The following is a 23117-nucleotide window of genomic DNA, read 5'->3' on the forward strand; positions in this document are numbered from 1 at the left end:
CAAATGCACATCCTATGCATCTTCCTGGCAATCTGGAAGACCCAAAGGTGTTATCTGTTTCAAGCAGGGTCCTCTCCCTGGTAGGGATGATCCATCCTGGACCCTCTCTGTCATGTATTACTCTATGTGTCCCCTCATCTGGCCCAGTTTATGATGTTAGCGTGAAGTTTATAGCTTCCTCCGTCAGCTTTGCCTTCCTAATTCTCCCCCAAGTCCTTCAGGTAGTCCTTCCCCCCAGAAGTAGGAGGGAGATATAGGAGAGAGGAAGCATATCTGGGCTTAGAGTTGGGATCTTAGTTTCTACTCCTATATTTCTTAAGGAACATTTCATCTCTATATGTATTTTATCCTTCTTGCCAGAAGAGAGGTGGTAAAGCCTCTCACAAGACTTGACATAAAGTCCAACAGACCACAATGTCCGATGCTGAAGGAGAATCTGCAGATGGACAGTTCGGAGGCGGAGGCGGGTACCCAGCCGTCTAAGGAGGGAGTGAATATGTGTCCCTCCCCGCCCTCCTGGAAGCAGAATGGCCTCAAAAAGACCGTACAGTGGGAACACTGTGGTATTTGTGCTGAGACTTCATCACACAAAACCTTGTATCTGAAACCCAAAGTGACCTTTTCCGAGCAGTCCTAGCCCTACATGAAAAGGCAAACACCGCCAGATTGCCTGACATTTCCGTTTTTAAATTTCAAGCATTCCTGATTTCAGATCGGCTGTTGATCTGTTGGTTGCAGCCCTGATGCAATTAAGTGAACTCATAGTCACTGCTGTTATAGTCTAACATAAACAACTGCTTTGAAAGCCCAGACCCTGCCCTGTATCTCCTCCTCCCCATCACACCCCAACAAGCCTACCGGCCCACATGCGGTTGCAGAAAAGCATTTTCTAAACCTGCAATTAAAATCTTCAAAGTTGAACTGTGGACTGTCATACCATGTCCATCTTTAAAGATCATGTTTATTTGCTCATTCCTTATTTTAACCCCTCTTGGCAGAAGCTACTAAAAACCTATCGGGAGGGAGGGTCTGTTCTGATTCTAGTCACTCCCCCAAATGTAGTGTGGAATTTGGCTAGGGAATGGTCTGCACTCCCCCTGGAGCTGACAGTGAAGACAGATGAGAAGCAGTGACTCAGAGGGCAAAGAAGGTTGAAGGGTGCTGCTCTGGGACCTGGGTGTTGAGCTCCACCCATTGGCCTGAAAAAGCCACAAAAGGCACATGGCGTAGCTTTGGTGCTGCTGAAGCTCAGGGTTTAGGCTCGGAAGTTGAGCACGTTGAGATCCTGGAGGTGCAAGGTACCCCTTGTTAATGTGTTCAAGAACATTCCTTGTAGCTCCAGATAACCTGAGGGAGTTGGCTGGAGAAAGAGATCTGGAGGGATTCTTGGTGTGTTTTTCCTAGCATCATTTATCAGAGTTCTGGTTCTGTTCCTGCGAGTCAGCCTGCTAGCCCAGAAGCAGCATCTGGGCAATCTAGTCTGTCTGGGGGACAATGAGGAAAGATGAGCTGGCAGGGAAATAAAGGACCAACTTTAAGGGGAGACCATCTGAAAAAAAAGCTCTCCCAGTTTTTCTTAATCCTCGGCCCCATGGTCTGTCTGTACACATAGCAGGATGGGTGATAGAATTGCCCTATCCAACTTTCATATGTGCCAAAAGTCAAAGCTGATGTGGTTCTCCTTCTTCCTTGCTGCTCGGGTTGAGAATCCCATGGCCCCACACCTGCAGTTAATCTCATCCTTGCTGAGTAACTGAGGGAAAGCCCTTAGAGTGGGGGGCTTTGCTCTTTATCCTGATGTGACCACTGAAATTAGGTCCCGCTGCCCACATGTGAGTTTTCTCCCTGTGACCACATAACGCGGCTTGCCTGTCCAACACCTGATTTAATAGCACCCCTTGGAGATGAGGCATTTTTTTTTAATATGATCACACTAATTACAGGGAAGGAACGAGTTTCTGACAAAGGATCTAACCTTGTGCTCCTTTCTTTCTGTCTCCACAGCTCCACTTGGCAGCCCTGGCATCACTCAAGGGAGATATAGTGGAACTTAATAAACGTCTGCAGCAAACGGAGCGGGAACGAGACCTTCTGGAAAAGAAATTAGCCAAGGCACAGGTAAGGGATCTGGAGAGTTTTTTTTTAAACTCTTGTATTTTTTTATTTTAAGATAAAACATAGATCGAGGAAATCCAGCCAATCAAGTTACGGGGTAATGAGCAAACATTCTCATAAGCACCGTCCAGGTCAGGAAATAGGACTTGCCAGCCATCCCAGAAGTCCCTCCTTATGTCCCGTCCCAGTCGCACCTTCCCTCCCACCAAGGTGACCACCACCATGACTCCTATAGTCCTTTTTCCTGTCTCTTTATACTTTATCACTGAAGTTTAGATGTCCCTCGATAGTGGAGTTTAGTCTTGCTCATTGAAACACTTTGGGTTTCTTTTGAATCTCTTAATTTATAGGTTTTACTTCCATTCTTTGTTTGCTTTTTAATTAATCTGTTAGAAACCTGCCATTTGACCTGTGGAGTTCCCTACAGTCTGGATGTTGCTGATTATACACTCACCGTACAGCTCACCACATTCCTCCGTCCCCTTTAGTTCCTGTAAAACGGCAGTGGACCCAGAGGCTCAGAATTCATGTCTGGCCCCTTTGGCAAGACTGTAGAGGGGATTTGTTGTTTTACCAGGAGGCACATAATGTCTGGTTGTCTCATTTTCTGTGATGTTAGCAGCTGTTGATACTCAGTGCCTATGTTCATTGATTCACTGAATTATTAGGACTTACAAATGATGATATTTCTGTTGTACCATTTCTCATTAATTGGAATGCTTTTATAGAGACCTCTCCCATCATCTGTGATTTGTTGAAACAGTGGTTCATCGAGGAAAAGCAGAATTCTGCATCTATTAACATTTTTCAAGAAAATTACCTATGATCCTCTGAAATTGCCCAATAATTTTTTAAACTATTATTATGAAATTATAGATTTAAACATATTTGGGGTTTCATTCCACTGTAACTATTTTCCTTACAGAAACCCGTATTATCTTTGGCCAATGTGAACTTCTTCAGGTTGGCTTCTGAGTCTTTTGACATGAGCCCAGGAGTTAGTCCAGACTCAACTAGTACATTTTTTGCCCCAAATCTGGTAGTAACTGTTCTCTGAGTAACTCTTACTTCTCTCAGCAGAAAATAGTATCTTAAGACCACAGTCTGGGTGCTAAGAGTGCTTATGGCTTCTAGGTTGGTCATTTTTTTTCAGGCCTCTTTTATAGACATAGCCAGGAAATTCTTTATTTCCTTATTTATCTACATCTGCATGTACATATAACTTTTAAGATAAAATACCTTAGGAGTTCATACTAATAGACCTGATTTAAATTCAGACTACAGCCTACTTTTTACCTAGCTTCTTCTATATTTTATCTGTATCGCCTTTCTTTCACATGAAGAGTCCTGGTTCTTAATGCTACAGAGGATGATTGAATTAGAATATTCCATAATTACTTACTTGCTTCATTCCATATTATGAACAGCCTCAGAATAATATTACTCCTGCCATAACAGATACAGTTCCTGAGAAGAATGTAATTTATTGTTGTTGTTGCATTACGCTCTCTTCACTCCCCATTTTTTGCAGCTGTCTTATATCTACCTGCCTGACCATCTGGCCATTGCATCTCACCCTCTCCCCTTCTTGTCCTCATTTAGGCTCCTATAAGCAACGATATAGTTAGTATTCACCATGGTCCTTATGTCCGTGTTCCTCCGTTTATTTGTTCGTTTATTGCCTGAAGTGGATTTTCTAGTATATTCCTCAGGGAGGACTTGCTCGTTATTAACAGGTTCTTGCTCGTTATTAACAGTATGTCTGTTCTTTGCCCTTTGTACTTGAAAGACATTTCTGCTGGATAGAAAGCCCTTGGCCCATCTTTTCTTTATTTGAATATGTTTCCTTATTCTCTTTTGGCAGAGAGTGTTGTCCCCAAAGTCTGATAACACAGCTTTCTTTGCCTCACAGGACATTGACTCTAGATGTCCATAGCATGTTTTTTCTTTATTTCTTTTTTTTAAGTCTAGTAATTCTAGAGCAACTTTTTTTTTTAAGTTTTTATTTTTAAGTAATTTCTACACCCAGCATGGGGCTGAAACTCACAACCCCGAGATCAAGAGTCGCACGCTCCACTGACTGAGCCAGCCGGGCGCCCCTACTAGAGTAACTCTTAATCTTAGTCATTCTGGTTTGATATTCTCAGGTTTGCTGTGTATTCTTTTGATTATCTCTTTTAATCTTTTAATTTCAGGGAAGTTGTAAAGAATTACAGTGTTTAATATTAGTTCTCTTGCTTTGATTTTCTTCAAGGATGTTTATTATTTGTTTTTTTTTTTTTAAGATTTTTTATTTATTTATCTGAGAGAGAGAATGGGAGACAGAGAGCATGAGAGGGGGAGGATCAGAGGGAGAAGCAGACTCCCCACTGAGCAGGGAGTCCGATGCAGGACTCGATCCCGGGACTCCAGGATCATGACCCAAGCTGAAGGCAGTTGCTTAACCAACTGAGCCACCCAGGCGCCCCAAGGATGTTTATTATTTGTATGTTAGATCTTTTTTGCCTATTTTCAGTATCTCACTATCCACATCCTCTCTCTCCCTTTTTACTTGATTTTCCTGTTGTTCATCTTCTGTTTCTTTCAGGGCATTATATGTTGTGTTTATTTCTTCTCGTGTGCCTTCTAGTTTAGTTTGTATTCCTGAAATGCGTTTTTATTTTATTTCTAGTTTTTTCCTGTGTTCTGTTACCGTATGAATTTTCTAATTCTCAATTATGTTTTTTCATGTCTTATGTCATTTTATCTCCTTAAAGTCTTTTAACTTATTTTGAAATAGTGGGCTTTGTTTGGGCTTTTTGGGGGGAGGGATGTTCCATTTTGTGCCATGCTTTAATGGTATATAGGCATATATTCTGCTCTTTTTTTCTTCCTTCTTATAACTTTGTATGGAATTTGATGTCAGTACTTCTCCATTTTTCATTTTTATATGAAAAATAGTTTCCTTGAACTTTGAGGAGGCAGTGTTTAAGATGGCTTTATAAGTTCATAAAGCTTAGTCTTCTGTTGTTTTCACTTTGTCAAAAATATGGCAGCCTGCTTTCTAACACTTCCTGGCTCTGTTCCCCTCACCTACTTCTATCTGGATCTATTTCTTCCGTTGTCTCTGTTACTCCATACTGTTCAATCCTGATCCCACTGTCAGCAGGTTTTCCTCCTGGAAGCAAGTCCTGGGGCCAATCTTGAGAGTTCCCAGGGACTAGCTGCTTTAGGTCTTTCAGATCTTACTGTGGGCCCCTTCCTCATTTACTCTTGGCTCAGGCAGAATCCCTTTTAGTGTTAGCCTCTCTTTTCCAATTGGCCCTCCTCACTTTCCTGAGTATACTGACTTTTTTTTTTTAAAGAAGAGGTGGAGGTAGTTTTTTTTTTTTAAAGATTTTATTTATCCATTTGACAGAGAGAGACACAGCGAGAGCAGGAACACAAGCAGGAGGGGGAGTGGGAGAGGGAGAAGCAGGCCTCCCGCCAAGCAGGGAGCCCGATGCGGGACTCAATCCCAGGACCCTGGGATCATGACCCTAGCCGAAGGCAGATGCTCAACGACTGAGCCACCGAGGCGCCCTATACTGACTGTTTATGTTGGGGTTTTCCAGTTCTCACATCCACCAGCCTTGCTGCTTCCCACTGCTTCTGCCCATTCAGATACCCTTTCGGGCTTGTGGATGGTGTGGGTTTGTCCTTACTTGCTTGTATTTTGCTGTTCAAGAGGATACCTTGTCTCCAAGCATTTGGTTCTGTTGAGTAAGGTGCTCTGTTTTTATGTGGGAATTCAGAGAGCTCTAAAAACCAGGCTGCCATAGTCCTTGGTCTAGATGACCTGTGGAAAGTTTTGAAAACTCATGTCTCATAATCGTAGATTGTTTGAGTAGGGAGGAGAGACCCTTTATACTTGAGATCATCTACTTCCACATTTGTCAGGCATCCCAGAGAGGTTAACTTGCTTACCCAAGGTCAAATGAGTAGCTTAGCACCAGAGCCAAGACAAGGTCCCAGTGTTCTTTCCTCATATAGGATGTTGTACAGACAAAAACTTTCAGTTTTTACTTGGATGAAAACTTACAATATTTTCCTTCTGATTATAAAAAGTAATAAAAATGTGGTAGGAAAAGCTGGAAAGATAACAATATGATGTTTCAGTAGTGGGGTCTGGTGTATTAAAACATTTTTAATGCCTTTTTTTGTTTTGTTTCATAAGGGTTTTTTTTTTTTTTTTAAAGATTTCATTTATTTATTTGAGAGAGAGAGAGAGCATGAGCAGGAAGGAGAGGGAGAAGGGAGAAGCAGGCTCCCCACTGAGCAGGGAGCACAGTGCGGGGCTCAATCCCGGAACCCTGGGATCATGACCTGAGCCGAAGTTAGATGCTTAACTCACTGAGCCACCCAGGCGCCCCTGTGAGACTTTATTTAAGAGGAAAGAAATTGTGAAAGCTCTTAACTGGAAGTTGGCATGTACTGTAGTCTTGGATTTTTAAAAATGACCAGGAGGGTATTTATTAAAATTTAAGCCTACAAGGACAGAGCAACTTATGCAGAGGATGGTAGAGGATAATAGAAAACTTTTTCTGTGCTGTGTCAAGGAATGAGTCAGTTCCCTTTTAACTTATGGTCAAGACATTCTTATGTAATAATTTTTGGTGGCTCTTTACATCATGTTTACATTCTTACACTAAATATACTTAAAAATTACTCTCTGTTCTTTCAATGGAGATGTCTTTCCAGTGCAGATGCTGAGACCCAGGAAAGAGAACATAAAAAAAAAAAAAAAAAGGTCAGACTCACCAGTCTCATACCTTTTGTAAAGATGAGATTTATGCAAGAAAAAATAAGAACAATGAAATGACAGTGCTATTGCTTCCTGTGTGAGTGATTCATGTTTGAGACTTGACCAGATTGTGGAAGAGCAAGTTCATGCATAAATTTATGCTCTCTGGCTTTACTAAGTTTTACCAGCTCTCTAAATATTACAGAGCTATGATTAAGCTAAAATGTAAATGGTGGCTGTATTCATCAGAAATAATCAAAAAGAGCTTCAACATCTGTTGAGTGATTCTTGATGGTGACACTGGAACTAGCTGAATAAAAAAGGTTCAATATACATGGTCATAAGGTCAACCTGCCAGTAGAGTTTTGAGAATAGTGATGGGAAGGGAAAAGTTGAGTAAAGGAGACTAGATCAGCATGATGGGGAAGGTAAAGTGCTTCTGTGTTCATTTTCTATTGCTGTGTAATAAGTTACCACAAAATTACTGGCTTAACACACGTTTATTAACTCATAGCTTCTGTGCATCAGGAGCTCAGGTATGGCATAAATGGGTTCTCTTTATGTTTGTAATCAAAGTGTTGGCCAGAGCTGAATGCTCATCTGAAGGCTCAACTCGGAAGAGTTCAGTCACCCATGTACTTGGCAGAATTTATTTCTTTGTGGTTGTAGGATTGATGACAGTTGGCTTTTTCAAGGCCATCAGTGCAGAGAAAGATTCCAGAATAAGTGTGCTAATAAGACAGAATCTTACATAATGTCATGGGAGTGACATCCCATCACCGTTGTCACATTGTATTAGTTAGAAGCCGGTCACAGGTGTCACCCAGGCTCAATGAGAGGGTACCACACAAAGGAGATACAGGGATCATTGGGGGCATTTTGGAGGCTGTTCATCACAGCTTCCTAGGGGATTTGATTAACAATACCACTGTTAGTGTATACAGTAGTGATAATCACCACACTTCTTTAGCTCTGTTTTGTGCCAGGCAGTGTTCCAAGCATTCTGTTTGCTCTATCTTAGGGAGTTCTCATAATGACCTCTGGTGCAGGTACTGTTTTACAAGTGAAGAAATAAAGGTTTGAGGAATTTGAGTATCTTGCTTGAGATTATGTGGCTGTAAAGTACTAAGAGTTAGAATTTGAATCCAGGTTTTGTGGGAATCCACAACTATACTAATCCCGTATTGTCTTTTAGGCTGCCCAGGCTGCCCTTAGTATCCAGAGGGCTTCTCAAAGTGGGTGGGGCATGATGCACAGGTCCATTTGGTTTAAACTTCCCTACCATCCCCATCAAACAGGTGCACAGATACATGCATGCATTGGCACCAGCATTAAGCAGCCTTGTGGGGAACAGCCTTGTAGGAAACTGGCAGAGATTCTATATAGTACTGGTTCGATGCTTTCAGCATATTTGCTAATTATTGAGTACCAACAATTTTAAATTGCTGCATTTTTTAAGGGCTATAGAATGATGTATCTCAAACAAGCTTATGAATCCTATGAATCCCTTTGAACTCAGTCAGTAGTAATGCAGAACACTTTCTATTTCTAAGCTCTCTATCTTTGCATAGCAAATCTTCTGAATTTTCTACCTCTTGGCATTTAGGAAGAAAACATAGTTTTCGTTAAATGTAATGGAGAGAGCACTTTCTTGGTGCTTTCTCGTTGTATGAGATACTTAAAGGTACAGTTTGGATGTGTTCTCTTTGTCAGGAATGTCCTCCATTCCTTTTTACTTGTTTCTACTTTTCTTTGGTAAATTGCACTAGCTGTTTTGCTCATCAAGGGCATTTCCATTTGTGCTGGGCCTCTTTGTTTAGTTGGCCTGGTTCCTCCCATCTTCTCCCTGGGGGAGAACCTGGGCAAGGACTTAGAATGAGGATGGAAATACCTGAGTAATATTACTGAGACCAATCCAGTGTGGCCCTGAGAAAGTAGCGTGACTTCTTTGCATACTTTAAAAGGGAGTGGTGCTGACCCCCTTCACCAGGATGGTTGAGAGGGTTAACAGATTAATGATGGCATTGCATTTTTCAAGAATGGAGTTCATAATGCTCTTAGGTTTGACAGCTGAGACTAATGTGAAGATTAAAGATCAGTGGCCTCTGTGAAGTAAGATAAAACCCAGTGAAGAACATTAACAAAACCATACCTTAGCATCACCACATTGCACAGGGTTTTTCCAACAAGGGCTCAAGTTCTCAGACCAGTCTGTCTCAAGGCTGACTCATGGCTTTATCCCAGCATTGCACCAATAGCAGAGAGATTCTTGGTGGTTGGAATGATACCACTTGTTTTTATTAAACATTTTTGCATATAGGCAATTTCACCAAGTTATGTGGCTAGACACAGGTATTTATATAGATTTTAAAGTTGCTTCCTCATCATGGTAGGAGAGCTGAAACCTAGGGAAAATGCTCAGAGTACATATTAAGTGCCAGATAAAATTCAGGAAAAAAACAAAATTTCATCATATCCGATCCCAATCTTTTTTTCTTTGCCTTTCATACTGACTGTTTATAGTTGTGGGAGAAACCCTAGTGATTCTGACCTCCAGAAATTCATGGCAGGCAAGAGGCTGCAACCACAGGCTTGCTTGCTTTGCTGTAATGTAGGATCAGTCAAAAACTGAATATAGGCTAGGAAGAGGGAGAGCCCTGGATGCAATTCCCTGTGCTAATAGGAAAAAAGTGGCAGCGTGTTGTTTGAGACCATTTCTTATTTTGTTCAACTGAAATTATATGGGGTATTTATGTATGGTGAGGAGAAGAAAATCATCCCTCACTTGTAAGTTTTGCTGGAAGAAGCTGCCATTCCTCCCTGTTAAGAAAGTTGTCGCTGAATAATTGACTTTGGCAGCTAAAGCTGGCTTGATGGGAACCAGCGGGACCTAGAATTCCCTGTCTTATAACCCCTTGTGTCTACTCTATTTCGGTGCTCCATGGGGTTGAGGAGAGAGTTGTCTGGGTTTCCTACCTTCATCTGATATTGGAAGGCATAATATTTGTATTTCCTGGAGTTCACCGGAGTTGGGTCAGGGGAGACCAAGAAGGATGACTCTGCTGTCCCTGGAGATCTTTAGGCAAGTGGTACGGGGACAAGCCCAAAGGTCAAGGGGCTGGGAGGGAGTAGGGGGGAGAAGATGGTGGCTACAACAGCGTCTACCCTTTGATGGTGTGAATACAGATCAGACGGTTTTTCAGAGGGTTCTGCTTGTTGCCTAGGATATAACAAATCAGTCACTTTACATTTTGTTTTCATCAGTAAAATGGTTGTATCATCAGAATATGCAGTGATAAATAACCCTAAAGCCACCTCAGTGGCTTAACATAGCAAAGATTTTGTTTCTTGCTAGGAGCTCAGTAGGGCCGGCAGAAAACTGTCCCACATTGTCCTCAACCAGCCTCCTAAGCTGATGGGGCTTCTACTCTCTGGAACATTGCCAGAAGCCATGGCCAGGGAAGGGAATGTAGCAAATCCTGATGGAGCTCTTAAAGGCTTCTAGGCATAAGTGATATAAATTCACTTGTACCTCATTGGCTAAAATAAGTCATATAGCCATATCTAGCTTTGACGGGGAGAGAAAGTATTATCCTGCCATGTGCATGGATGGGGGTGAACCGGAGTCCTGACGAATACCCCTGTTGGCTACCAGGGGTGCTGATGCTTACATGACGCACACCCCACATGGTGGTCCTGGCAGAGCCCTGTGTACATACTGGAGAGAAATGAACACCATTAGAAAAAGGGTTTTGTTAATGAACTATGAAAAAAGTGGACATCTATCATTTTTTAATGTGTATAAAGTACTTCAACTTGTCATTTAAAAATCAAAAAATGTATGCAAACATTAAGGAGCAATCATAGAAGTCATATTTCTTTTTCCTGTTTAGTTGTCATTGTTGTATGACCGTCTCGATTGAAGCTTTATGGGGATGGCTGCCCAGAGGTGACTCTCAGATGGAGGTGCGGGTATCCAGCTTGAGCTCGCCTGTGCCCCTGTGAAACAGAATACCTGAAACCCCATGCCCTCCCAGGCGAAACAAGGCTCTCACCAGTCATGAAAACTCAGGGTGGTGAGAGGCGTGGGTCAGTCACGATAGCGGAATGTGCTCATAAAATCGGGCATGACTTGAACAGACCAGCCCTGCCGATGCAGGACTTGCCAGCGCAGGAACGCACCGATCATGCGCAGAATGGCTTTGTCTGTCCTGGGCGCCGCCGCTCATCTTCCACTTTCCCTGCACTGAAGTGCCCCTTTCCTGGGGTTGGTCTTGGGCAGTTCAGTGGGAGCTGTTGAACAAGGGTGTTCTGTTGGGTTCTTCCGGCTCGCGCAGGTGATGGCTTGTTTTCTCCTGCCCCGTTGCTCCACCTTGCCCTGCCCCGCAGCGTGGAGATAGGGCTTCAGCCTATCTTTGTCTGGTACGACCAGTGTGCACAGAATGGGTGAAGAGTGTTTAATGTGATACCTCCAGGGGATGTTGATTTGTACAGGTGACCCTTGGGCAGTGTCTTCTCAAGCCATCCATTCCACCTTGAGGCTGGGCGTTTTTTTTGTTTTAAAAGATTTTATTCATTTATTTGAAAGAGAGAGAGCGTGAGTGAGAGACCAGCAGAGGGGAGGGAGAGGCAGACTCTCCACTGAGCAGGGAGCCCGATGTGGGGCTTGATCCCAGGGCCCTGAGATCATGATCTGAGCTGAAGGCAGCCGTTTAACCAACTGAGCCACCCAGGCGCTGCGAGGCTGGGCGTTTTGATACTTTCCAGTGTTCTCTTTTCACTGTGTAAAGAATCCCCAGGGTACCATTCTACCATCTCTCCTTCCCGCACCCCTCATTTCTGTCCATGTTTCTTATTCTCCAGCAGAGAATTCCACCTAGAAGCTGTGACTGCAGTTCCCTTCAGAGGACATGTCATAGTGACCCCCACTGTGTGTCACTCAGCCCGGTATCTTAAATGTTATGGGAAATCAAGATATATCTATTATTTTTAGAAAGAATTAAATTATAGAGGCTTTCCACTATTTTAAGAAACCATACTTGTGGGAAAAATATAGGAACATAAACCAGATATCTTTGCCTTCAGCTAAGAATTTTTTTTTCCTCCGATATATTCTTGTTGCTACTCCCAAATGAACCCCAAGTTCCAAATATACATTATGAGTCTTTTGTCTCCTTTTAGCTACAAGTGCTGTTCTGTCTGAATCATCAGGCTTCCTGTTGTCTCTTGTTCATACTCATACCCTCCAGGCAGACTTCCCAGTTACAGGCAGGGGCAAAGATGGTACAGTACCAGATAGCATGCTCTCGTTATCTGGGCATCAGCCATCTGCTCTCCCGGGCAACCTGGGCACCGCTCCCCTGCCCCCCCCCCCCCCCCCCCCCCGGATCTTACCTGTTAGGCAGCTCACAGCAGTCACCAGGGATGCCTGGAGTTGTCTTGGTGATTATCAGTAGATTGTGTGCCTTTTTCTTGCATGAATATTTGCACACCTTCATTTTTAAGTGAATTTTGCAGTTTCTGGTCTGCCTTGGTGGTGGTGGTGGGCTGTTGACCTCTAAAGACTGTGAAGGAGGAACTATAAGTGGGGAATTAAAGGAGAGTGAGAGGGTCGTCTGGGTGGCTCAGTCATTTAAGCATCTGCCTTCTGCTCGGGTTGTGATCCCAGGGTCCTGGGATTGAGCCCTGCATGGAGCCCTGTGTCCGGCTCAGAGCTCAGTGAGGAGTCTGCTTCTCCCTCTGCACCTTCCCCTGCTGGTGCTTGTTCACACATGCACTCTCTCTCTCTCTCTCAAATAAATAAAAATCTTAAAAAAAAAAGAAAGGAGGGGTGCCTGGGTGGCTCAGTTGTTAAGCATCTGCCTTCAGCTCAGGTCATGATCCCAGGGTCCTGGGATCGAGCCCGCATCAGGCTCCCTGCTCGACGGGGAGCCTGCTTCTCCCTCTCCCACTCCCCCTGCTTGTGTTCCCTCTCTTGCTGTGTCTCTCTCTGTCAAAATAAATAAAATCTTTAAAAAAAAGAGAGAGAGAAAGGAGAGTGAGAGTTGTTGACTTTGTAAAGGGAAGCATTTCACAGTGATTTTTTTTTCTTATTAAAGATTTTGTCAGGGAGAGAGAGAGCACAAGCAGGGGGAGTGGCAGGCAGAGCGAAAAGCAGGTTCTGCGCTGAGCAGGGAGCCCGATGCAGGGCTCCATGTGGGACTCGATCCCAGGACCCTGGGATCACAGCCCAAGCGGAAGGCAGATGCTTAACTGACTGAGCCATCCAGGCGCCCCATTTCACAGTGATTTGTAGCCCCAGAGAGCTGAATATGGAAAACCAAAGAGGAGGAGCCTGCAAGATGGCAGTGCAGTAGGAATCACGGCATAAACGAGATCCAGGTCAGGCTGGGCATTATCTTTTTTTTTTTTTTTTAAGATTTTATTTATTTATTTGAGAGAGAGAGAGAGAGAGAAACAGCATGAGAGGGGGGAGGGTCAGAGGGAGAAGCAGGCTCCCCGCCGAGCCGGGAGCCCGATGCGGGACTCGATCCCAGGACTCCGGGACCATGACCTGAGCCGAAGGCAGTCGCTTAACCAACTGAGCCACCCAGGCGCCAGGCTGGGCATTATCCTGTAATTATTTTAAGATCTAAAACTGGTGGTCTTCATAAGAGTGCTAGCTACCTGACACATGCACATCTGCACACACATACACAATGTGAAGGTGGGAATAAAGACTAATAACAAAAGCTCATAGATATTTTGCAGGGATGGAGAGAAACAGTACTCTGCTGTATGTTCCAGAGGAATATGAACCTTTTTCATTTATTGACACATACTGTCTGTGACACACTGTCATTTTGTGGACTTCTGTTGTTCCTTGTAAAATATGATGGATCATGGATGAAAAGGCATTAACTTCATGGAAAGAGTATTTGTGGTCTGTTAGGGTTTTGATCTGTTTAGGAAAGCCTCCCTGTAGATGTGACTTTCACTCACCCTTGATCCTTGCCTCAGTTTCCACGTACTTCCCATCTGTTGGACCTTGAGTGGAGGTTATTTGATGTTGCAGGTTGTCCCTGAGAACAAAAGTTCACATCACTGTTTCTCTGAAAGCAGCTGTCTCACAAAGTTCTGGGATTATAGCCTCCACGACCTTGTTGCCTCCAGTCTTGTTCCTGGAGCTCCCAGCAGCCCCCAGGAAGTTACCACATTAATACTGATCAAGGTGGTTTGTAGCTGTGGTCTCTGCCGTGATATATACCACCATATTTAGCAGACTTATGTGCTGCGTGCTTCTGTTTCAGTATGGCGTTGGGCTTAGTGTGTTGTGCTTATCTTTGAAGGCATTGGTCCCTGCCCAGTAGCTTCTGGGTTACACCATGGGAAGCAACAGATTTAGGGAAGGAGGAGGACGTTGGACGTGGTGGGTGAGAAGTCTTACCCTTGCCCGTCTGCCACCGGCCCTGAAAGTGCAAAGCTAGCAAGTACATATGGCTCTTGGCATTAGGAAAACCTCGCTGAAATGAAATTAAAATTCCTCTGCTGGACAGGAAATTAATCAGGGCTGAATGCAGTAGACAGGGACAGAAGCTAGATTCCTTGTTCCATCACTGATGAGTGTTTTTATTGTTATGCAAATGAGATTAAATGCACTGTGACTGGTGGGGCATTGAGGAGGGGGCAGAGAAGTGAAGGAGATGAACATGTTCCTTAGGATTTGAACTCTAGCTACAAAAATGTTTTTAGAGCATTTGCTGTCTCTTAGACCATCAAATGCTGAGTAAGGGAAGCACCTCAGCTTTTTCTGTCATTGTTTTCTGCAAAGCAGTCTTCTTGACAGTGTGATATATTGCAACTGATTCATTCCATAACACTACTAGATCGCCCACAGTGAAGCAAGCCGCCGTTTGCCAGGTGTTAGGGCTAAATCATGAAAACGCCTAGTTCTTGCCTTCCCAGAGTTCATAGTCTGGTAGAAAAGGATATTGGAAAGAATGAAGTCTACAGATAACCAGCCAGATAAGAAATGTTGTCATACCACCTAGGATTATTTGGTTGAAAAGTGGCTGAAACATACCCTGGCAATGTCAACAAAAAAGGGAATGAATTAAAACTAAAGAAATTAATTTTCATTAAAAAAAATTAAAAAAACAAAAAAGGAATGAATTGGTACAAGGAAAACTGAACAGCCATAAGGGAACATGGGAGGGAAGCTCTGGGATATAGGTGTCGGGAGCTAAGGGACAATCTTTTCAGGCCCCTCAGTCAAGTGAGTGAACTCCATGCAATCTTAAGTCCATTCACTCAAGAGTCACATTCCCAAAAGAAGGTATCTGATGGATCCAGCTCCGGCACTTGCCTACTTCTTGGCGAGGGAAAAGCAAGAGACTTGGATAATGCCACAAAGATTGTGAGCAATGGCAGAGGGACTTTCCTCAAAGACAGAATGAATGCTACAAAGGCAAAGACTTTGTCCACGGGGGCGGGGGCGGGGGGGTGGGTGCATTATAAAATTCAGCTGCTGTTGTGGCTTCTGGGATTCCCTGCCAATGTGCGGGCCTGTGTTTATTGGGAGCATGCTCAACATTGAGGTTGTGGTGGTTTGAGACCATAAAATTGAGCATCACTCACTGATAGGTGCATCTACTCACTGGCACTTCTGTCTTGTTCTCTTGATCCCAGTGTGAGCAGTCCCACCTCATGAGAGAACATGAGGATGTCCAGGAGCGGACGACGCTTCGGTACGAGGAGCGCATCACGGAACTCCACAGCATCATTGCTGAGCTCAATAAGAAGATAGACCGTTTGCAAGGCACCACCATCAGGTAGTGAGCTCCCAGCCGCGGCTTTCTCTCTGCCCCTCTGGGTTCTAACCTGGCTCTTGGAGTTGAAGTCGTCCCGATGAATAATAATGATGTTTTATTTGCAGCTAAGACTTTTACAGTTGATAACTACTTTCTCTTTACCTTGTTAACCATGCCCTTTCCCCTCCACTATTCTGTTCTCATCTTGATCGTCTCGAGGGCTCCCCTGGAAAGTAGCCAGGGTGGGAGTTGTAATCCTCAGTTTACTGATAAGAGCGTCGAATCAGAAATGGGTGAAATGATTGATTAGCGAGTTCTGAAGGGCGCCCCTCCATCTCCCTCCCAGGATCCCTACCACCTCTCGAATACCCCAGGTCTGCTCTCGATGTGCAAACTGTGTGTCTCCCTTGGGAATTTTGAGAGATCTATGAATGTGGCTTAGGACTAAGCAGTGCATCTGCTTCTAGATAATCTAGCGTCTTGAGCTCACCTGAAGTTGATTTACCAACATTGATGTGGCCTCTTACAAACTCCTAGGGTAGGGAACAAGATTGGATACATCATTTTACTGGCAAAAAGGCTGGGCCTTAAAAATATTAGGGGATTACTTTGAAGTTCTAGTTAGCAGAGGATAGAGGTGGAGTTAGAACCCGCAGTCTCTCTGCTTTTACTTAATATTCTTTCCATGAAAGTGACTCTTGGGGGTCCTGCCTTCCTCATCAATCAGTTAACCCCTAAGGCTCCTGCACGCAGCCCTTAATTGGCGTATCTGCCTTGCTGTTCAGAGGAGGGGTTCTCTTTGAGTGACTTAGCCAAGGATAACTTTTATCTTCCTGCCTGTCCTTGGGGAACCGCCCTGAGGAAAGCAAATGGTTGTCACCTACCTTTATGGAGAAAGAGGGCTTTGTTCACTGAATGTTTGTCCAAGCCGCAATCAGGGCAGTTGTAGAGGCAACTACTTTAAACTCTCCCTCTAGAAGTTCCAGGTTAGAAGAAACTTCGGGGACATTTTGTTCCAAGTCTGAGAGAGTAATGACAGGGTTATTTGATGAGGGAACTGATGGGCCTCTGGTTTTCTGGGCAAAATCATGGAAACTTTGCACTAAACTGGAGCCACACAGTAAATTCCATATTCCAATTTAGAACCTCAAGGCCTTGAAATTGTATCCCGGTCTTGAGAGTGATTGTAGGTTAGAAACGCATGAGCAGAGAAGAATTTTCAGACCAAAGAAATGATTATAGCAGATTTAAAGGAGGCTGACAGAGTGCATTGGCAAATTTGTAATTTCCATTAAAACATGTTGCACTTTTAAACACTTGAGAAGGTGAGGCAAATGGGCTCAGTGAGTTGTGGAAAAAAGGCATCACACATCACCTGGAAAACTCAGTTGCAGGGTGTTTAAATTGAATGTAACGGCCAAACTGCTTCGTGTTAAAATACAGTGAGCTTCTTGACCATAAACATTTATTGGTGCCTTTTATTTAAAGGGAGATGGCATCTGTGCAGATGTCAGATTAAATTCTGCCAGTTTTCATTATGTAAATGAGCTGGCCCCTCCTTAAGGGGACTCCCTGCAGGCCATGAGACATGTGGGCCAGGAAGACAAGGCTCTTCTGGTCCCCTGACCTCCTCGGCTAAGGCATGTCTCCTGCCCCCAGCACTCCAGGAAATGGGTTTGCCCTCAGGTCCTGAGATGCTTGCTAGACTGAGTGCGGTGGGAGCCAGACACCTTGGAGGAACTCCAACTGCCCTCGCAGATCCAGGGTGTAGAGAATGGATTGTCACACCAGTCAGGTACAATGCTGGTACTTATAGATTTTCTTGTCATTTTAGTTTGGGCCTGAGTTAGGAATTTATTGGAAGTGCTGAAAAATAATGGTAAGGAAATAGTTTATGTAAGCTATGATATATCCATATGTAAGCAATACTAAATTGCTTAAGTAAAAACAAAAATAATCTCATAGTTGTAAACTTTCATCTCAAGTCACAGTCAGAACGGGGACCTTCTGTGGCCACCCTAGAAGACACTCTCCCATCACGTAGCCACAGGGCTGACACAGCCAAGAATCAGACACTGCAGATGGCTGAATTCCAATGTAAGTTGAATTCACAGCCATATCAGATCTCTTAGGTAAAAATGAAACATTGATAGGAAAAGAAGAAATGGTGAGAATTTGAATCGAGACCTTTGGGTAGGTTTCCACGAATCAGAATACCTAGAGCCTACAAACCCCCGTAAACTCCCGTCCTGTAGAAGCACTCCCCCTCCCTGACTGATAAAGCTGGTCTTACTTTGCTTGGAGACTCTGTAGCGATCTGATCCCAAGTAGGGGGTGCCAGCTACACACACTTAGGACCAAGTCCCTCAGGAATAAAGATTGCTAATTATTTCACTCGGTGAAGAGCTCTAACCAACCAAGGTGCTGGCCAAACACAAAGAAAATAGGGATTTCCTAGTGGAAGAAGAAGATTAGAAACATCAACCTTAGCCTTATGGCCAGTTGCAGAAAGGACGGATAGACTGTGCATATTTCCGTGCTTATTTGTGTATACAATTTCTTTTTTATCTTCTTAATTTCTCCTATTATACAAGGTGAGCTGGTATTGGTGAAACTTATCTAATGATTAGGTTAGATGATATCTAGGAGGATTTGCCACTGACCTAGAAGAGAAGTGGTTACCTGACAATGGATACAATAACTGATGGGACTTAGGGTCTCCCACTTTGGTGAGAAGGTGAATCATTCACATTTGAATGAGGGATGGTTACAGAAGCTTGGTGTCACTGCTATTGTAATTTGGAAATTTCAGGGTGTGTGAGAGGCTGTGTGTGGTTGTCGAGTAGCCAGAGAGGGTGGCCTATGACATGTTATCTAGCACCTGGTACCATTCCCACCCCTTCTCTCTACTCTCCCCAGAATCAGAGGCTGGACCCTTGGGACTGCTTCCCAGATTGCCTTAATAGCTGGGTTCTGGAGACAGTTTTGGTTCTGCCAGTGAGGTGCCTTCAAATGGGTTTGGAAAGCAGAAGGGAGGTGGGAGCCATTGTTCCTCAGGCCATGATAGAAGCAGCTGACAGAGGCTTTCATGGGCACGAGGTCCTGCACCTCAGAGCCAGGAGCTGTGGGCAGGTGTGAAGGCAGCAGCAGTTTGCTGACCTTTGAGGGGTCCATGCCTGCAATGGCAAATCTGACAGCTCCTGGTGGCCTCCGCCCACACTTCTCTGGTCCTTCCAACAGTTATGCAAGCATGGAACTGCCTAAATTAAATCTCTTCTACTTGAAACATCCAGTGTAGTTTATGTTCCTAACTGAACCCTGCCTAATGCATCCTAAATCCCATCTCCTAGGAATAAACACTGAACATTTTGTATATATGGCCTTCTAAAAAATTTTACTCATGAATATTTTAAATAAGTTGGATCATATAGCAAACAATGTTTTTGTAATATATGCTTTTCCACTTAACTGTATATTATGAGTGGCTTCTTTTAATGCTTATCTGACTTGGGGAGATTATATAATGGGATGGGGAAAGTGGAAAAATACATCAGTAGCTCACTTGAAATGGGGGGGTGGATTTCGAAGCAAATTAAACATGAGCTCTTTTGTTTCCCAAAGAGATTCTTTTTTTTTTTTTTTTTTTTAAAGATTTTATTTATTTATTTGAGAGAGAGAGAGCATGCACAAGTCGGGGGCGGGGGAGGGTAGAGGCAGAGGGAGAAACAGGCTTCCCCTTGAGCAGGGAGCTTGAGGCAGGACTCGATCCCAGGACCCTGGGATCATGACCTGAGCTGAAGGTATATGCTTAACTGACTGAGCCCCCCCAGGTGCCCCCGAGGAGATTATTTTCTTTGCCCCAAACCTACTCTCATAACATCATCCTTTCACTGCCAGCTCTCGTGAGTAGTCATGTTTTCTGCCTCATTTCCTGTTTGTTAGCCCATTGCTGTCTGGCTTCTGAGCGCAACAGTTTCCCGAAGCTCCTTTTGCTAAGGACTGAATTATGTATCCCAAAATCAAAATTCATATGTGGAAGCCCTACCCCTGAATATGATGGCATTTTGGAGTTGGGGCCTTTGGGAGCTACTTCTGTTTCATTGAGGTCTGAGGATGGGGACTGCATGGTAGGTGTAGTGAGCGCCCTTAGAAGAAGAGACACCAGAGGGCTTGCTCATGGGGTGCACTCCCCCTGCTGTGTGAGGACCCGGTGACAGGGCAGCCGTCTGTAAGCCAGGAAGAAAGCCCTTACCAGAAACTGACTATGCGGCCACCTTGATTTTGGACTTCAAACCAAAGCCTAGAACTAAGAGAAAATAAAATCCTGTTGCTTAAGCTAGCTCGTCTACAGCGTCTTGTTACAGCAGCAGCCTGAGTGAAGAGACTTTTTTAAAAATTACTAATGACTTCTTAACTGAAAAATCCAGGGACCTTTTCTTGTGTCTGGTCCTTTTCTGCAGGATTTGCTTCCAAATCTTCCTTCTTGGTGTGTTTTTCTTGAACTTCTAGGACCCTATATCTTCTGTCCCTGAGATTCACCTTCAGCCTTGGCTCTTACCCTAGGCTCTCCCCTCCCCTTTCACCTCGAAGGGCTACAACCCTGCAGCCCTGACCCCTCCCCTCTGAGTTACCTCCCTCTGCACTGGCAGTTCACCCTTCTGCTGAAATGCTCATTGGCAACAAAGATAATATGCAAAGTCCCGTCTACTCTAACGTAATCCAGTCTCTAAAATCTCATACCTGCACCATGAGCCTGACCTTTTCATTTGCCCAGTTATTCACCAAAAGATTCATGGATGAGTCTGTCTTCCTTTGTGCTAGATGGAAAAAAAAGAGGAGGAATTACAGAAAGAATCAGGACTTACCACTGATTTCCTGCTTTAGAGCCTCTAAGAGAATTGAAAGGAATACATTTCCTCATTGTATCTAAAAAGTCTTTGTTCTTTAAAAGAATGATGGCATTTCAGGGCAAGTCTGCCTTTGCTTGTCAGGAAGAACGTAGGTCAACAAAACTCCCACCAGGGTCAGGTAGGCTGGGTTAGCTGGACATAGTTGACTGACAGGTGCCAAGGCAGGTAGACATCCATCTGGATCTTGTTCACCCATCAATCCAGTGACAAGGCATGAATGTGCACACCAAAATAGAATAGGCATGGGGATTGCTAAAGAAGTAATATTTGTATCAAATATTACTGATTCCATAGTACTTCAGCTTCAGGTCTGGAAAGTGGGAAAAGAATTAGCCTTTCATTGACTCTTCCCTTTTCAGATAAGATCATTTCACCCCTAGTCAGTAATGAAAAGGAATCTTTAAAAATCATCGTCAGCAACAACAACCAAATCTTCTCCTTAGATCACCATATTTGACTGCTGTTTCATTGGTCCTAAATTTAGGAAAGAGGCTGCACTGCTCACTAGTTGTAGAATCTTGGGTAAATCACTAGCCTCTTGAAGCTTCAGTCGTCTTACTTGTAAATAAAAGGTATTGATCCCGGCTTTGACGAACCCTAAGATCTCTGCTGGTCAGCCACCGCTAGTTACGTAGGTTGTGGGTACAACCTAATGCCGCGTCCTTGGGAGCATTTTTCTTTTGTCGTTTAAGCTCGTAGCAAGCACTAATCATTGCCACTCTAAGAGCAACTTGGAAGCACTTCACAAATGCTTCTAGGTGAATGAAATAAGGTACATTTAGAATCCTGTGAGATGATTCTTTATCTTCCAAAGAGAAACACCTGAGCACTTTGTAATTCCATAATTATGAAACCACCGCAATAGTGTATAATTACCAACATTTATCAGTCGATTAAGCTTCTGGGGTTTGTTTTGTTGTGGGTTTTTTTTTTTTTTTTTTGGCTTAAAATGATCACTTCTTGGAAATTTTCATGTTTTCTTCTTTCTCATCTCCAGCATTAGCAGCTGGTGTTATTTGGGGAGATCCTTTTTCCCCCAAAGGAATAAGTTTCATTTGCCAAGAGTTACTGTATACACAACAGAAAGAAGCAAGCAATAAAGTCACTTGAGATGCTGATGCTGTGGTGGTAGCTAGACATCTTCACCAGCCAGGGGCTCCTACTGCACGGAGCAGCCTTGAAGGCACACCTCATGTTCTTGCTTTTGTAAAACTGCTGGGACTTGTAAAGGCTTTTTGACTTCTTGTTCCATTGCTCTGGATGAACTAGTGCTCCCGCATAACACAGTAGAGAGAGAACCCCGAGCACCCATGTTCTACATACACTGCAATCACAGATTGACCGTCTGCTTACAAAAGGCCCTATGAGAATTGGCTTTTGTTCTTTCTCTGTCCCAGCTTCCAGCCTCTTTTTAGGAATGATGCCAGTATTGCTGTTCAGGAGATGATAAGGATATGCAACTCTGTGAATTTTTTGACCGAAGTCAGTGGGTGAAACAAAAGGGTTGTACATACTTTAATATTTGGGTTCAGTTTAACCATTTTTTCTACCTCTTCCTTTGTGGTACAGAACCCTGCCTGATGTTGCAAGGTTGCTTTCTGCCTCTCACTATTATTGACTTGGTTTGCACGAGTTGTTTGTACTATAATACTCACTATAATTACCATAAGGAGGAATCTTAACCAGGAATTGTGTGTGCTCAGCTCAGTGCTTCCCTTTGGGGTCAAGAACACAGACCTTAGGCACTTCCCCCCTGCTTCTTTTCTCTCTTTCCATATGAGAGCTCGGCAACACTTACTTCTTCCCCTGAATTCCTAGACTTCATCATCTTATTTTTGTTTCTCCTGTCTAACTTTGCCTCCTTCAATACAGTAAGTTCTCCTTCTGATCAAAATGGCCCGAGTGCCCCTCCAGCCTCATGGTTTCCATCGGGCACCCCATGTGGTTTCAGCAATACCAACCACTTATTCCTCTCCATTCTCGTCTCATTCACATTCGGAGGCACCTCTGAGCCTTTGCTTGTGCCCTTCCACCCTCGTGACCTACCTAAAATCTACTTGCCTGGCACTTCTCTGGAGCGCTGCTCCATCGCGAAAGTCTTCCCTGGCTACTACTCAGCTGCAGCCCCAGATGCTCCTCCTGTGTCCGCACACAGTGTGCTTCTTGGGTTAGAATTAGTTGTGAACACATTTGACTCCTGGAAGACAGCATCCAGCTGGTCTTTGCTTTCCTGTTCTTATTTTGGTGCTCGAATACATTGACCACGGATCCTTAGTTTGCATTTCATGACCCTGAAAGTCTTTTGCCTAAGATGACACTTCTAGTGTAGCGTGATTGTCCTTCAGACTGTGCTCTGACCTCAGTGAGGAGTGGCCCCTGCAATCGACAGGCTCCTTTTTCTAGCCCTTCCCTATTCACTGCTATATAAAGTTCATCCTAATAATCCCTAGAAGTAACTCCTTACAAAGCATGAGATTTGACAGGCCCTATGTGTTTTGGAACCTGCCAAGCCAGGAGGGTTTAAGATGGCTATTAACGATT

At 43.9% G+C, this 23117-nt stretch overlaps 1 protein-coding gene across 5 annotated transcripts in view; it reads left to right on the forward strand.

Moving 5' to 3' along the window:
- Positions 1-23117, forward strand: part of MCC (MCC regulator of Wnt signaling pathway) — a 389997-nt gene that overhangs the window by 281860 nt on the left and 85020 nt on the right. For all 5 annotated transcript variants that reach the window (XM_078066935.1, XM_078066936.1, XM_078066937.1 and 2 more), the window contains 2 exons: positions 2005-2118; positions 15545-15687. In XM_078066935.1, coding sequence (XP_077923061.1) covers positions 2005-2118; positions 15545-15687 — 257 coding nt within the window. The remainder of the gene's footprint in view (positions 1-2004; positions 2119-15544; positions 15688-23117) is intronic.

This window comes from Halichoerus grypus, chromosome 2 (assembly GCF_964656455.1).
Source record: "Halichoerus grypus chromosome 2, mHalGry1.hap1.1, whole genome shotgun sequence".
NCBI classification, from domain to species: Eukaryota; Metazoa; Chordata; class Mammalia; order Carnivora; family Phocidae; genus Halichoerus; species Halichoerus grypus.